Source organism: Glycine soja, chromosome 3, assembly GCF_004193775.1.
Source record: "Glycine soja cultivar W05 chromosome 3, ASM419377v2, whole genome shotgun sequence".
Lineage (NCBI taxonomy): Eukaryota > Viridiplantae > Streptophyta > Magnoliopsida > Fabales > Fabaceae > Glycine > Glycine soja.
The window spans coordinates 104202-121767 of NC_041004.1; the positions used below are offsets into that span (position 1 = coordinate 104202).

General features: G+C 34.0%; 2 protein-coding genes across 2 annotated transcripts; one reads left to right on the forward strand and one right to left on the reverse strand.

The window, feature by feature from the left end:
- Window positions 1-12521: 12521 nt before the first annotated feature.
- LOC114405661 (late embryogenesis abundant protein At1g64065-like) lies at window positions 12522-14155 on the forward strand. The gene is made up of 3 exons (XM_028368105.1): window positions 12522-12793; window positions 12885-12972; window positions 13260-14155. Exon 3 carries the CDS (start codon window positions 13283-13285, stop codon window positions 13859-13861), a length of 579 nt encoding a protein of 192 aa, XP_028223906.1. The 5' UTR covers window positions 12522-12793; window positions 12885-12972; window positions 13260-13282; the 3' UTR covers window positions 13862-14155.
- Window positions 14156-15976: 1821 nt separating this feature from the next.
- Window positions 15977-17240, reverse strand: LOC114405662 (unknown protein 1-like). The gene is made up of 2 exons (XM_028368106.1): window positions 17134-17240; window positions 15977-16849 (listed from the first exon to the last, which is right to left on the reverse strand). The coding sequence occupies exon 2, from the start codon at window positions 16814-16816 to the stop codon at window positions 16244-16246; it is 573 nt and encodes a 190-aa protein (XP_028223907.1). The 5' UTR covers window positions 16817-16849; window positions 17134-17240; the 3' UTR covers window positions 15977-16243.
- Window positions 17241-17566: the final 326 nt, after the last annotated feature.

Consider the following 17566-nt stretch of genomic DNA (forward strand, 5'->3'; position numbering starts at 1 on the left):
AAATTTTAAAAGTTGTAATCGATTACACAATTTTGGTAATCGATTACCAGCAGTTAGTAAACGTTTTAATTCAAATTTTAAAAGCTGTAATCGATTACACAATTACTGTAATCGATGACCAGACAGGATTTTCAGAAAAATAATTTCAAGAGTCACAATTTTTCAAAGGCTTTACTCATGACCACCAATGGTCTATATATATGTGACTTAAACACGAAATTGCTCAGAGATTTTCATAACAACAAAGTGTTTATCCTCTCAAAGAGCAAATTCATTTTATCCTCTTAAGAATTCCTTGGCCAACTCAATTGCAATTCATTAAGGAATTATTTGAGTGCTCAATCTGTAAAATCCATCTCTTTCTAGAGAGATTTGTTCCTCTTCTTCTTCTCATTCTCTAAGGGATTAAGAGACTCTGAGTCTCTTGTTGTAAAGGATCTCTAAACACAAAGGAAGGATTGTCCTTGTGTGTTTAGAACTTGTAAAAGGAATTTACAAGATAGTGGAACTCTCAAGCGGGTTGCTTGGGGACTGGACGTAGGCACAAGGGTGTGGCCGAACCAGTATAAAACTGAGTTTGCATTTTCTCTTCCCTTAATCTCCTTTGTTTATTATTGCTTTATATTCATATTCAAGTTGCTTCATTTGAATTAATATTTAAGAAGATTGTCATTAAGGGAATTCATAATTTGAGTAAAAAGTGAAATAGAATTTTAATTAGGGGAAACAGTTTGGAATATCTTAATTCAACCCCCCCTTCTTAAGATATCTGAGGCCACTTGTCTAACAGTTTTATGTTGCATAAATAAATGTTTAAATATATAAAATTTTAGTATTATAATTATTTTGAAGTATATAAATTATAAATATTATAATAAATAACTCATTCATAATTTTTTTAATAAATAATTAAATTTAATTTAAAAATAAAAATAAACTAAATCAATTAAAAGATTCACATTCAATATAATTATTCTGATTCTAAATTATATATATGCAGAGGATGTATAATAAAAGTGTGTTTGTTTTTACTTGGTTTATACTTTCCCAAAATATGTTAAACGTTAAATATAAAACAATTACACTTGGTGATGATTGTTTCTTAACAAAATTTAGATAGTGATTCCTTATTTAATGCAACTAAACTTCAGTTTTGAAACCACATCTGAACCTGCATCTGTTTTTTTTTTTTTAATCACCATGGTTATCTTACTCAAGCTTTATAGAGATGACATCCTTGTTCATAGTTTTCATTCATGATACAAAAGAATATTTTATATTGTTTGCTTGTTAGGCCGTAGTGTTAAAGATATTTTTGTTTTGCATCAGTACGTTAGACACATTTTTGTTTAATGTCAGAGAATATAATGCTTCAAATCCTAATCCTAATCCTAGGTCATAACCCTAATCCTAGACCACAAACCCTAATCCTACTATAATAATTGAACCATGGCCCTTAAACCCTAACCATAGGTTAGGGAATCCAATGTTTTACGTCAATACGTCAGAGACACTTTTGTATTATGTTCGTGTGTTAGAGACACTAGACACTTTCACTTTACGTTAGTGTATCAGAGACACTTTTGCTTTACACTAGTACATCAAAGACACTTTTGTTTTACGCTAGGGAATTCAATACTTCAAACCCTAACCCTAGGTCGTAAACCCTAACCCCTATATATAGAAGTCGTATTCACCTTCATTTAACACATTTGCATAACACTTTCTTTCTTTATTACTTTCTTTCAACTTTGCCAACACAATACACAACATGTCTTCCTCATTTGTCAATTGGTTAGTACACTACAATGGTCAAATAATCAAAAAAAAATAAAAGGAATACGTCTCAAATAAAGCGAGGTTTCACACTTAAAGCCTTGAAAAGAAAAATCCACCAAAGGATCCGACTACAACTAATTTAAACCAAACACATCTTTTACTCAACTTGTTTTTGTACCATTTTTCACCAATTTGTTAGACTCACAAATATTTAGTGTTAGTAAGGATCAACCTCACCCATACTAAAGTACCCCTAGAGTGGAGTCTACCTCATCAACCCAACCAAACTCTCTTGATGTAATGACTCTCACTATCTATTTAATGTTTATTTCCAGTTTCATTGTATCTTTTTGTGCTTATTTACATGTATTTGGTTTGATCACCCTTTTATATGTTATGTTTAGGGTTTAGGCATTAGAAAATGTTTGTAATCCTTAGAATCGAAAATAATATCTAAATGCTTTATTGCTAGGGATAGTGTTAGGTTGTTTAGCTTGTGTATGCATCTCCATTAGTCATGCGGTTCAACTAATTTAGTTCTTGAGGGATTAAGAAATAAATTAGGGGAAGTAGGCTCTCTCATGTGAGGAATCACGGTTAGAGTACATTAATAGATGTAGGTGATAACTGGAGTAATAATAAATAGAGAAAAATTAATTATACAACATCAAGAGTAGTAGTTTCGGTAGGAAAGCCCCAACATATTCGAATCCTGCGTTCACAACCTTTCACCACTCCCAATGCTTGTTTTTCTTACTTGATCATAGTTTATAATAGTATAGTTTGTCCAATTTAGAAAAAGACTCAAATTGCACTTAGTAAATCTATTCATTAATTGTACGAAAATTAGATATACATCTTCTTGAGTACAAACAAAATTCTTGTGAAATCGATACTCGATCTTATCATTTTAAAATACTACTTGGAAAAATTGGTGCACTAGCCAATCATTTAACGGACACATTGCACAGAATTACAAGAGGTTCAAGAACAATGACATCAAAAAACTAATTATCAATATGGTTGAGTGTCAAACTTCTTTCTCTTCATATTAAATATCACATAATTTTGTATTATTCACAATATTGGAATTGTATGATTATAACAACTCAGCATATACAAGGACAAAGCTTACATTCAATTATTGTTACAACAATCTAAGGGAGGAAGCAGATAGTGATCGAGCAATTAATAGGCCTAGGGAGATTTTGGGAGAAAAGTGGACTCTCGTATGGGATGGTGGCCGACGATGGGGACATATGATCACCAGTCTTGTTGAGTTGATTAATTTGGTACTCAAGAAAACACAAAATTTGTCAATAAGTGTGATGATAAAATCAACATATAAGGTGTAATGCATTGTTCCACCAAAGAGGGAAAGAAGTTGCAACAATGATTACATTTGGCCAAGTTATACGAAAGTACTAAATAAGGTTATGGAAGTCGCACATAGAAAGGCAAACTCTCACATTGTTCTTGAGTTTCATCAATGCGGCACACAATTGCTAGTCCAGGATTCGGTCCGTTAGAAATTTCATGGTCAAGCTAGATGAAAAGTGGTGTGATTGTGGCAAATTCCAAAAAGTGCACATATTTTGTTCTCATGTTGTTGCTTGTAAGCATGCTCACCATGAGTATAGGAACTACATACATCATGTGTATACGTTGGAAAGTGTCTCCAACATATACAAAAGGATTGTTTGAGAAATTTCATAGCGAAGCGTATTGGTCACTATGTCAAGAGTCAAGAATCTGCCCTGGCCCAAAGAAGAAAAGAAATTCTAAGGGTCATCTTGTCTCCTTTTGTATATACACTAAAAAGAATATCTGAGAATCAGGTCAACCAAAACAATGTTCCATGTGTCGCATCTCAGACCATTCAAAAAATAAATGCCCCACTGTACAGACTCAAACCAACAACATTAAGTTTATGTTATATTCTTTGTACTTTAAAAAATATTGTTGTACGATTTCAAATTTAAATATGTTGTTTTATTGTTTGTAATCTTATATCTATTTTGTAATTTAAATATTTTAATTCAATCTAATTTTTTGGTTAATATGTTTTTTATTTCAATTATATATTTTAATAATCAAATAAAATGAAAATACAAAGGATTTCAACTCTAGATGATTCCTTATTTATTGATTATGAATTGTTTTTGGTTTATTTAGTCTTTTGACTCTATATTTTTGCTTCTTTTTTTAGTTTGGATATCTAAATATTCTATAGTTTTTATGTGAGTAATTTTTATGGGTTTTTAGTCACTATTGATATTTATTATTGTGTTTTTGGTAAAACTACAACAAAAGGAAGATATAAGGAATAAAACCATGCTTATTTTTGTCTTTATATTTTTCCAAATAAGCGATTTTAGTCTTTCTATTTTTTAACTGAGATATTTCATCACTTTTAAAAAAATCAATAATACAAAGGATTTCAACTCTTCAAAAAATTATAAAACAAAAAGTATGCAAAAAATTAACAACAACATATGCAAAATAATATTATTTTAAGTTTAAACAAAACATAAATATATATATATATATATATATATATATATATATATATAATTAAAATAATAAATAAATAAAAATAAAAAATAAAAAAACAATTTAGTAACAAATAAAAGAAAAAAAAATAAAGAAAGCAGATAAGAAATTTGTTTCCCAATAACGGATTTCTTAATTTTTTTTCTTTAAAGAAGTATAGAAATCGGTTTCCTTGAATAACTGATTTTTAAACTCATACTAAATAAAAAAAGTGAAAAAATCAGTATGGAAAAAATCAATTTCTCACTTGAATAATGTTTTATATTATTGGATAAATAATTTTTTAATGTATTGTTTGAGTAAATAATTAATATAATTTATTTGTTTATATTAATTGGGTAAAAGATTGTTCCTTCTATTGTCTTTGTGGGAGAATCATTAGCACCAATTACACCAACAACATTTATACTTGTTAAAATTAATCAAATAAAAGTTAATTAAGGTACTAATCACGTATGAATTGGTATTTTAATTTCTCATAACCTCAAGTTGAAGACAAAACATCATTAGTTCAATAAAAAGAACTCAAATTAATTTTGATTCTAGTCTCTAATGAATAAAAATTCTTTTGTTGATTAGAGTCATTATGAGAAGTTATTTTTTAAATTTATTTTGATTCTCTAAGAAAAAATTTGCATTGACTTGGTTTTTTTTCTTGGAGAAATCAAAATCAGCTCATAAAAAATATGTTTTCAAAATGCTTAGAGAAAATAAAATTTAAGTGAATATCAATGTTGTTAGTAACAATCAATACGGTGGCAATGTGTTGTCTCATTCCGACACAGCCACCGTAGGAAAAGGTGGCGATCGAAGCGGTCATCGTAAACGATTTCCAAAACCATTTGAATGGCCTCAATGACGACCTTGAGCTTCAAACTCGGGAAAACCAAAGTGGGCGTTAGTGTGAGGCAGCATGCTGCCACGTCGAAGAGGTTCTCGCGAAGCTCCCAGGACTTGGCCTGGATGCTGAAGCGGTATAGGGGAAGAAAGGTTTTGGCATGCGATGAAGAGGACGGAGAGCGAAGCGACGAGGTTGGCAAACTTGCCATTGGAGAGTAGTGGTTAAGAACGAGAGCCTTGAGCTGGGGTTTAGTGAGGGTTGAGTAAAGTTTGAGATGTGCGTTCCTATAGATGAGTCTTCTGACGTGCAAGTGCAGGTGCAACGATGCCACCATGGATTTATTATGTGTCTCACCAGGCAGGATACAACAGCGAGAGCGATGCAATGCAATGGAGCTCTTGCTTGCACTTTATTTTACAGGTGAAATAATCAATTTCATCATTTATCTTTTACAAAATTCATCTGGATCTTTTGTCTTTTGAAGTTGGTTCAAAGCATCACAATGGAGCAATACTCCAAAATTGCTTCTAATGAGACAGGCTTGTACACATTATTTATTGTTACTTTTTCTAACACAAACACCTTTAAGTAACCATTAAATCTTTGTGTAATGAATAATTCTCTTTAGGTGCTTTAAAGGTCTTATGGTAAAACTTACATCATTATATTTTAATCTTAAATGATTTATTAATATATAATTATCTTATTTATTTTTTAATTAAAATTTTTAGTACATTATTATTTAAAATAAATAAATATAAAAAATATAAAAACATAATTGAATTATATTTTATTAAAAATTATCAAAATAGCTAACCTCACACAAATAACACAACATCAAAGACACTAATTAAAATAATAAAATTTATATAATTAAATAGAGGACTATAAGATGTGAAGAATTGGAGCAATGTGCTTAGCGCGCCATTGCACGCTCAACGCGAGAAGCCAAACTGGAAGCCAGTTCTATTGAGCATGGGTGCTTAGCGCGTGAATGGAGGCTTAGCACATGGTTACTTATCCAATTGTACTATGCATGTGCACTAAGCGCACACATGAAGGCTTAGCGCACAATGATTTTCAAAAAGCATGATTGTGCAACATTTTGAAGGATATAAAAGACTACATTGTGCTTTTTGGAGGGAGTTGGCAGAAGGACACGAAAAAGAAGCAAAAACACTCATTTGGGAGCTCTTCTTCTTCCATTTGCCTGTTTCATCTTTTGTTTTTGAGCCTTTCATGACTATGAAAGGCTAAATTACTCATTGTTGGAGCTTGAATACCAAACACTCTTTGATGCAATGATCTTTACTATCCATTTAATGTTATTTCAATATGATTGTTTCCTATCTAAGTTTATTTCCTTGTTTATGGTTTGATCATCTATTCACATGTATGTGATAGGGTTTTAATCACTGAGAAATGTTTTTACCTTAAGAACTTGAAAAAATGTTTTAACATTAAGAACTTGAAGAAGCTTCTTGGTAATCCATTTATAGGAATAGAATGATGTTATTTAGCCTTATTTATGCATCTTTATTTTTAAAGTAAATTACTTGGTTTAGCTTAAGAGATTAGGAGTGAAATTAGATGGTTTAGGTCTTTTCACATGAGGAATCAAGTTTAGAGTAGTTAAGTTGATGAAGGTAATAGTTGAAATAACTTTAAATGATGAAAAATCCTTAACATTACAATAAGAGTAATTTTGGTAGGCCAAACACCCAACATTTCCACAAACATTTGCACCAAATATCATTTTTAGCTCCAAGTGTTTGTTTTCTTGTCTCTCGCATCTTGTTCTACTTTCCTATAGACTTGACACTCGGTTTTACCGTTTAATATTACTTTGACAAATTGATACACTTGCCAAAGAGTTAACAAGTACCCCATGTTATATTGGGTTTCATTCACTATAAATTGTACCATAGGGGCTTCTCCCTCCATAACTTCATTAAACGCAGGAGATTCGTTGACCACATTGATGTTGTTGTTTCAACCCGCAACCCCAAAATATGCATGTCAAATCCATAAGTCTTGTGATGTCACGACTTCAAGCATGATTGTGGGTGCGGCATTACCATGAAAAATTGACCTTTCCATGCTACTTAACAATTTTTCCATTCCTAATTCATACAATCAATCCTACCTAACATACTTGAAAAACCACATTACTCAACTATTTGCAGTAGGTATTGAGTGTCATTTTTATTGGGTCTTCTTAAGTATTCGGCTCCAAATATATGGTAGACACCCCTTACAAACTTATCCAAGTATTTTAATGTCATGGTTTCTCCAATTTGACCATAATCATCAATACTATCAACATGTGGTCCATATGCCAATATGCAAATAACAATAGTGCATTTCTGCAATGGAGAAAGACCTATCCTTCCAGTTGCATCAAATTTCGCTTGATAATATACATTGTGAGTGCTAAGGGCTTGTACAATGCAAAGGAAGACATCCATTTGCATTCTAAATCTTTGTCAAAATTGTTCATTTGTGTATATTTCATTGTTGGAGAAGTAGTCATTGAACAATCGATCATGCGCTCCTTCATGATCTCTTTCAATATGTTGTCATCTACACCTCCTTCTCGTAGCAGTTGCTTGTCGTCGTCGTTGTAGCATTTCCATCATCAAATTCATGTAGTGATCTTCGTACTCATCATTTATCAAATCTTTGATGAGTTCATCTTCAAGAGATGAATCACCAGGATTGTCGCAAAGTTATAGAGTTATGAAAATTTGACACAGCTTTTGCACATTTGAGGTGTGTGAAAATCTTCATGCAAGTAAGCAATATATAAAGAGAGATGAATAACGACTAGTTTTGTATAACGACTAGTTTGTTTTGGTAACTGAAATCATAATTAATTTTTTTTGGTAAATGAAATAACAACTAGTTTCGTATAACGGGTAATTTTTTTTATGTGAACGAAATAATGACTCGTTTCGTATAATGACTATTTTTTTTTTTTTGTTACCGAAATAACAACTAGTTTTTGATTGGTAACCGAAATAACTGTTAGTTTTGTATAACAACTAGTTTTTTTTGTAACCAAAATAATGGCTAATTTTTTATTGGTAAATGAGATAATGACTAGTTTTTTTAGTACTTTTTTTCTTGTAACCGGAATAACGGCTAATTTCACATAAACCTTTCATAATTAAAAATTACATAATTGAAACATAAATAATTAGTTTAAGTTACATCACAAAAACAAAGCATTTTTACTAAAGTCCATATTATTCCATAATTTTGTTACACGAGGTTTGATGAAACTGTAGTTGTGCATCGGTCATACTAGCAATATCCTTGTAGAGGATTTGCTTGTCTAACTCTTCGTTCTAAAACTTCATCTCTTTGTCTCTTAACCTATTGCATTCATGCTTGACACATGCCCTATCTTTTAATGTTTTTCCTTTGGTCTTGAGAAATTCTTCCATAGTTGTGAGATCAACAACGTTAGAAGATTTTGTCTTTGCTTTTTCTTTTGTGGTCCTCTTTGTTGTTTTTGTCCCTATTGGACGATCAATGGTAGGTGATGTTGACTCATAACTTGATGGTGTATCCAAATTAGAAGAGGATAAGAATGCTCCAGAAGTAGAAACCTTTGTTCTCTTACTAGATTCTTCTAATTGTGCAAACCATTTAGGTTGATTCCTCACTATTTCCCATACATTTTTGTAATTTGAAACTTGTCTTCATATCTTGCAAATAAATTGTATGTGCACCTCGCATGATGTTAATCTCGGAGCTACAACTCTTTTTTCTTTGACAAACTTGTATGTAGCATGTTGAAAACTTATGACAGCTACTCTTGATCTTTTGCCATCAATTTTTTAGTTGTTTCCCGTCTTTCTTCTTCAAATGTTGCTCACTATGTTCATTGTAATTATCTTCAATCTTTGTCCAAAAAGTTGTCTTTTTTTTGGCTTTACCCCACAATTGAATTCTTCGAAATATTTAGCTATGTGTCAGCAAGACATTCGTCTTCCTTTGCGGAGAAGCATGATCTATGTTGTCTTTCATATGATTAATTGGTGATGATTGATCCATATGAAATTGATATGGATGAAATGGGGGTGTAGGATATTGTAAATTATCCATACTAGGATTGTTTTATGGGTTAGGTAAATTTGGAAAATTTTGAAATTTTGGATTTGTGGTTGTTGATAATTTGGCATCAAATTAAACCACAGATTCATATTGAATGAATCTTGGTTTGGATCCATTGAATGAAAACAAATCAAAGAAGTTGAGAAATTTAAGAGGTTTAGTTGTGTTTATATTTTTTTCAAGTACCACTATTTATATACAATGGTAAAAATAAAAATATAAACTATCCTAAATTTTAACGTTGCTAAACGGTCATAAATTTTTTAAATGAAGCACAACGACTATTATTTTGAATTTATGTTCATTTATTTCTTTTTTTATTAGAAAAATCTTGAAGCAACCCATGCTTCATTCTAGTCATTCGTACAACGCTTGCAGTGGAAGGTGCTTTGGAAGCTATGCTACTTCAGTGAAGGAGTTGTTTCTCAAGCAACCGCTACGGTTGCTCTCAAAATGGTCCTTACGTCCATCTAAAGTTAACACTGTTAATGAAATAAAAATACTGACAACTAAAAACCACCACAAAATATGATTTTTTTTCTTCATCTTTCTCCTTTTCTTCTTCTTTCTCCTTTTCCTTTGCAAATCCAAAATCCTAATAGTATTTCTTGTTTCTCTTAAATCTCCAAGCTTTATGACCCACCACATGTCATCTATTGCAAAATCAAAATCAAATCATTTCTTTTTGCCAAAACACATCGAACCTAATGACAACCACAATGATTCAAGTCTAGCATTTGAAAATTCTAGAAACTATAAGAATAGGTGCACATATATACCCTTTAACAAATCCATACAAAATTGATGGTTCAAAATCAAACATTTAAAAACCCCCCAAAATCTGATTTACACATTCAAAGCCCCCAGAACCCAAAATCAAATTATTAAACTTAAGAAATGAACCTCAAACAATGAAACAAGAACAAATTAGAGAAATTGAGGAGAATGTCATGCTTCCAGCCTTTGTTGAAGGCAAATCGAGGAAATTGAGGTTGGGGAGGAGAGGGTCGATCGGTGGTGGTGATCACGATATTGTATGCTAAGGCTCGTCGCCTTCGACGACACTAACAGAGGAAGGAACGACCTCGTCAGGGACAATATCTTGAACCCAATGTTATCAAAATCGAGAGTCTACATAGACTCGTGAGAGCTCCAAAGACTCGACTTGAAGAGTCGACTCAGACTCGTAAGAGTCTACTTCTTTAAAAAATACCTATGGTTAAAATGGTCTTGCAGCCTCTTCCAGCATCTTCTTTACTCTAGTTAACTTCTCAATTTCCCTAAGATCCTGAAATTAGTTAAGAATAACAATTGATAAGAATAAGGCTACTAGCCTACTACACAGTCAGAAAAAAATTCAGTAAAAATTTGTCAAGATTCAATAAGAACAGTTATATAAGTCAAAATGGTTAGGAAGTAGGAATCAATCAACTATCTAGAGTAAAAAAACAATGCTTTACTCATTGTACCAAAAATTAAGCTCATCTAATACTTCCTAACAAGAAACAGTTAGCATGGCATGCTTCAAATTGCTTGCATAAAAATTACAAGTCATGTTGTCTCTTGTAATTTCATCTAAGTTATCACAACCCAGCCGAGAAACTACTTCTGCAAAAAGAAAGAAGCCTTTAGGACTTGAGACAAACATTTTAATCCACTCCAACCTCTCACTGCTTAACAAAAACTGTAAACAAAAAAAAAAAACAGGGAGCGTTGTGTACTTTGAACTGAAATAATAGCATCAGCTCTAGCATATCCAACTCTGTATTTATCGTATAGAGCACCTAGTTCATCTTGTACCTAACAATCTAACATCATTTATCAATTATCAAAGACATTAGGAATTTAGATTTACTGAAAGAAGTTTGTAAACTCGTGCCACTACATTTTTCAGTTTTCACAGTAGGGAATAAACCTCTCGGTATGATCCTGAAATAGATATTTCAGATGGAGCAAACACCTCGTGGGTCGTGGTTGTGGTTCGTGGTACTCGCGGCTTCCAGGCTTCTCTTGAGCTCGTGGTTGACACAAGCAACAAGCTGCCAAGCTTCTCTTGAGCTCATCGTGTTCGTGGGTGGGATCCTGAAATAGATATTTCAGATGGAGCAAACACCTCGTGGGTCGTGGTACTCGCGGCTTCCACGCTTGTCTCGAGCTCGTCATTGACACAAGCAGCAAGCTGCCAAGCTTTTCTTGAGCTTGTTGTGTTCGTGGGTGGGACTCGCGACATCCAACAGAACTAGGCAACCACTGCACCGCGCCGCCGTGTCGCGTGTCGTCTCGTCTCTTACTCGTGTCGCGCCACTACTGAATAGCTCTAAGTCGCCATGAATGAAGAACAAGGACAAACACAAAACGAAAGAAGCAAAATCCCTAAACTAGGGTGGAGCAGTAGGCACAAAGCGACGCCGTATCGCGGAAAAAAAATTTCCAACTGAACTCGAGTTTACACGAGCCTACCATGACTCCATCGAGTCTACACAAAAATAAGTTTGCTTCCGAGTTGACTCACAGGAACCAAGTAAATTCTTAAACTCGTAAGAGTCTACGAGTTGACTCTAGAGTTTGACAACTATGCTCGAACATGTCGTGAAGTGTGAGTGTGTGACCACCGCTAGCTTCCATAGGTTCCATATTTATCAATCTATTTTTAAAACATTTGTGATGGTTTCGCTGTCGTTACAGGTATAGATCCCGCGCTAGCATTGGTGCACATAGTTGGTGCACGTGTTGGCGCTCTCCCGCGTCATGATGACCAATAGCTTCGACTTCTTCTTGGACCCATCCGTAGGTTGATGCAATTGCTGCCCCACCACATGCAGGTATGGTACTAATATTAGGAAAAGAGTTAGAGTTTTGGGATTAGAAATTTGAAGAAAGATTTTGAATGTTGGGTCTGCGTAAGTAGAAGAAAAGGAAGCAAAATTGATAAACACATTTTTTAGCTGCCAATATTTAATTATTAACATCAAATTTTCATGAACGGGATTATTTTGAACATATTTTAAAAGGTAAAGGATCATAATGAATTTTTTAAAAGATAAAGAATAAAATTTAATCAAATATATAAAATAAATGACCCAATAAGTCATTTGACCTTTTTTATACTAAACCTTTTGATAATTTTCTTTTTAAAATTTATTTTTTTAAATAAAAATAAGTATAACAAACATTATTTTAACCTATTGAAAGTATCTTCATTCAGTAGAGTTGTAGTATGTACTATTGGATAAAGTGTATTATAAAAACAAAGTAGTGTATTAGAGTCGATTAAAAAGGGGGGAAAGTGTAGTACATCTTCGAATGTCAAAGTGTCAACTGTGAATGTAGTTAGTTCTTCTGTTCTGTCACAAGCCAAAAAGCAATACCACCACGCCGCTTTTAATGGCAGTTCTGTTGAACAGCCTGTAAAGTGTAATCCTACGCATCCCCGTTCAACAGTTTCTCTTCTCAATTTTCGTGACTGCCGACTATCATTTGATAACGGATCCTTTGAAGGTAAGTTACCTTTAGGGTTTGTAAATTATATATATGTCTTTGTTAGAAATTATAATGCTTTAATATGAGTCTTTATCCTGACTTGAATTAGGATTGCATTTTTGAGAGATTTCATCTTTGCTTTGCGGTGGATGTATGCGACCAACACCCACCCCAGATAACCTCTATTGCATTCCCAGGTATACCAATTTTCGCCTTTCTTGTATTTCGATCGAGCCGACAAGGAAACTAAATATTGGAAAATTATGGCCTTTTGCATTTGTTAGAAAGGAAATGAAATTTGAAAAATTAAGATCATAAACTTTTTATCTGAAATCACTGGAGAGGACAACCCTGTAAGTTGTTATATTTCCCTCCAAACATCCATTACATTTACATGTATATATAAGAAACAAATACCCCAAATATACTTGGTAGTTGGTATGACATCACTGTATATGTTTTTAACATTTGCTTGACAATATAGGCTGATAAGAAGGAACAAGCAGAATGAAGGTAGGATCTGGTAAAGGGAGAAAAGTGTGCCTGACGGTGACAGGTGTTGTGATTGCAATTGTATTGCTAATTGTGATACTAGCGTTGACAGTGTTCAAAGCCAAGCATCCTGTTACCACAGTGGACTCAACGAAGCTAGAGGACTTTCACGTGAGCTTGGATCCAGTAAAACTAAGGGTAGATTTGAATGTGACCCTGGGAGTGGATGTCTCAGTGAAGAACCCGAACAAGGTGGGATTCCAGTATTCAGACAGCACTGCCCACCTCAATTACAGAGGGCAGCTGATAGGTGAAGTCCCGATCTCTGCCGGAGAGATTTCATCCGGTGAGACCAAAGGATTCAATCTCACCCTCACCATTATGGCCGACCGTTTGCTCTCCAATTCTCAGCTTTTATCTGATGTCACATCTGGTACATTGCCCCTAAACACTTTCGTGAGGATGTCTGGGAAAGTCAGCATCTTAGGCTTTATCAAAGTCCATGTGGTTTCCTCCACTTCTTGTGATGTTGCAATTAATCTTTCTAATGGAACTGTTGGGAACCAAGAGTGCCAGTACAAGACAAAACTTTGATTAGAGGTTTTTAGTTCAAGAGTGAAACTAGACTCTAGATTAGTAGACTATACACGTATTGCTTAATGATGAATTAATTTTGTTCATATTTCACTTTGTTTCATTTGTAGTTGTGATTTGTATCATACTAGACTGTCTCGACCTACACTCTCCCTTTAAGTTAAGCTCCACATCTTTATGCTATTTGTAGTTTTAATTAATATGTAATTACAGGGTATTTCTTTCCTTCCACTTTTAATTTTATTAAGGAATTGGTACCCTGCTATAATTAATAGTATTTTTTTTAGAATTCAATGCATTAGACATATCTGTTGATATTTATTATTCCAGTAGCAAAGCAATTTTGTGACACCAAAGCAGGAAAAAAATTTCAGTCCTGTTATTGCATGTACTCCTACCCGCAAGTTATAACACCTGACATGTGTGATCATTTTTTCTTTCAAAACAAAAAATTGAGAGGAAACTGTATATATTTAAAGTTTGTTAACTAAACAAGGGGATAGGTTTTACAGAAGTATTGTAAATTTGCTCCTAGTGCAGAAAGAAGCATTTCAATGTGACAATTTTTCATGCTTATGCAATTTTTCTTCCCTCTTTCTCCCCTAATGACTTCAGCCATTTTTATCCTTTGATCCATCTGAGCAACTAATAGTCTTATCATATTCCCCTTTAACAATGCCAAATACTACTACTAAATTCGCTGGTATAAGCTTAAATGCTTTAGAGTGGAATTCCACTGTCTTTCATTCTCTAACTTGAGCGAGCAGTACTACTGAAGTCGTTGTAAATTGGATCTTAATGTAACGCTTCGTAGAAAAATGTTGCATACCGTCCAATTGGTGTAGTTACCGTTTTATTACCGTCTTTCAGTATTCAGGATGCTTGACTTCTGAGAAAGTATTACTAAATGAATTTTACTCATGGAAATTGATATATTAATAATTCAATAGTCAGGATTGGTGAGGATATAGAGAAAGCTACGATAAGTTTTTGGGTGTAGTGATGTTGATAACCGAAGAGACAAGAAAATTGAATGGAGGGTTGGGCTTCCATGACTTCAAAGCTTTTAATTTTGCTCTTTTGACTTAAAGTGATTGGAGAATCTTGTCGGGTACTAGTTCTTTGTGAGTAAGATTGGTGAAAGGGGAATTCTTTCCCTACATTCTTGAAGGTTAAAATTCTTGAACTGTGATACTGATAGAGAACATGAAACGGGTTTGAGATCAATATCTCTTGAGATCCATAAGTTCCCGGCTCCAATCTTTCGTTTCGTTAAGCCAAAATCTTCATTTGTCAAGCAGCTAACTCTTCACTCTCTTTTTTTGAATTCCATTGTCTGCGATCAAACCATATGCAGTTAATGCAAACATGATCAAACGGCTGCAACCTCGCCTCCGAATACGAGGTTGCTCTCGAGCTTTTCATAACGAGGAGATTTTCCCTGGGGTTGGTACAACTACAAGTCAAAAACAAGTATGAATACCCCTTTAAATACTTATGGCATCCCCTAAAATTTCATTTTGTTGAGACTATGGTATAACAGCTACAGTCTTATAGTTAAACTTAAACAAACAGGACCTCTGCATGCGTGCAGCACCTTAAATTCTCTCGGCAAAACTATAATGCTAATGTTGAAACTGGCATTCACTCATATTTTATGACATGCAGAAAGGCTCAAGATACTTCGAGTGTCTCTCTTCTCATGTTAAAAGCTAATGCCTTGGTGCTTGACTATATGGAACGGGGAACACAACACTCCACATCCGTCATGTAATGTCAAAGTAGAAAAATTTAAGAAAGAAAACCGGTTGCTAGTACTAATCTTCTGCCCAAGTAAGATGAAGGACGAAACGAGAAGTCAAGTATCAATCCAACTATTCGCTGGGAATTTAGAGGGGGGTGGAATTTCAACCGTCATTAAGGACTTCAACATTCATACACCAAACCACTGATAAGAAGCCCATATCTGAAATAACATAGCCATTAGTTGGGAAAAACACGATGATTGGGCCGAGGGAACATATCATTCACGCTTAAACCATAGCAGCCATATACGATATTCAAATTAATTCAGTAACATGATTCACAACACATAATTGCAATAAAATAGAAGCATTGCAACTAAATAAAGAGAAATATCTATTTAAGTTAAAACTGGTGAATAAGTCTTTGTAAAATAAACTAACGTCCATAATTTACTATACAATGTAGCTGCTAGATGTATCAGGTTGGTCGAGCAACTGTGCCCCGCAAAAAATACATAATCCCTGAACAAGCTAATCTACAAATTAGAGATACAACGTCAAAATGCAGTTGCAAATGAATGTGATGTGTAATCTAGGTATAAAGCAGGGTGGTGGGTTGGTTTGGGTTGAGTTTGTGTCAGAATTCAAGCTTCTTGCACAACCCCAAATCAATGTTCCTAGGTTTAGCCGCTGGTTTTATAGGTGCACCAGGACAAGTATCAGCAATTCCAGAGAAGTGGAGCACCGAAGGAGGTGTTTCACAATCATCTGACATTTGAGCAAGAACACCCTCAGCTTGCTTAGAAACAATAACTTGCAAAAGATTCTCATACACAGATTCAACCATTTCCTCATCTGAAAGAGTATCAGTAACTGCTTGAGCAACAACATCAAAGGAGGGATGGAAATCAAGTCGGCGGGCAACGGTGGTCCTGTACTCATCAAGATACTTGTTGCTGTTGGGTGCCAGCGCCATGTTATCAGGACCAGGTGCAAAGGGGTCAAAAACACCATCCTTAGGAGTTCGGGGGCTGCCATTGTCATTATTATTATCAACAGAGATACGGTCAGAATCGCAATCAATGCAGGCACGTTTGAGTTGTTTCCTGACCACTGAGAGTGTGAGAGGGGATTGGGATTGCAAATCCCCATTCTCAATGACAGCCTCAGGAGTTATAGGAACCACACAATCGGTGGGAGTATCTTTCATTGAGTCTTTGCACAGATCCACAGAAGCCAAAAGCTACAGCAAATTACAAGTTAGGTTTAGACTTTAGACAGACGTTTAGTTCTATATATACGTACCCTTTTACCACAACCAACCACACAAATCCTATGTTCACCAAAAACCCAAAAAACAAAACCATACAAACACAAACCCTAATTTAATTAACCTCCCCTGTTACAACACACAAGCAAGGGCGAAAGCGATTAAACAAAAAAACACATCATTTCAAGCATTTTAGTTTATGACACCGTAAATCAAGTATGGATTTTGAAATTTGCAGAAAGAGAAAATGAGAGTACCTGAGATGAGTGAGTTGGAAACAAGTACAAGAAAGAAGTAGATGGATAGATAGATACTGCTGCTGCCTAGGATGTCTTGTGAGTGCCAAATAGCGCCAAAACCTCAGTCTCTGTATTTATATGACCATAATCACACGTGTCATCCTTCTATTCGCTAGACTCTCACCAACTTTTTACTTCTTTTCTCTTTTTTCCATACTACCGCATGGTTTATTATTTTTCCTTATTAACCATGCACTTCGTTTATCCTGTACTTAGCGAAAATACAAGTGCGAGCATATCTTTATTTTTATTACGCTATTATATTTTTAATGAATTAAATTTGATATATATTAATGTACATGTGTAGTTATATATGACATATGTTGAATAAAATTTTATATAACATGTAGATGCAGAAAATAAACATTGATATATTGCATAAATTAATTTA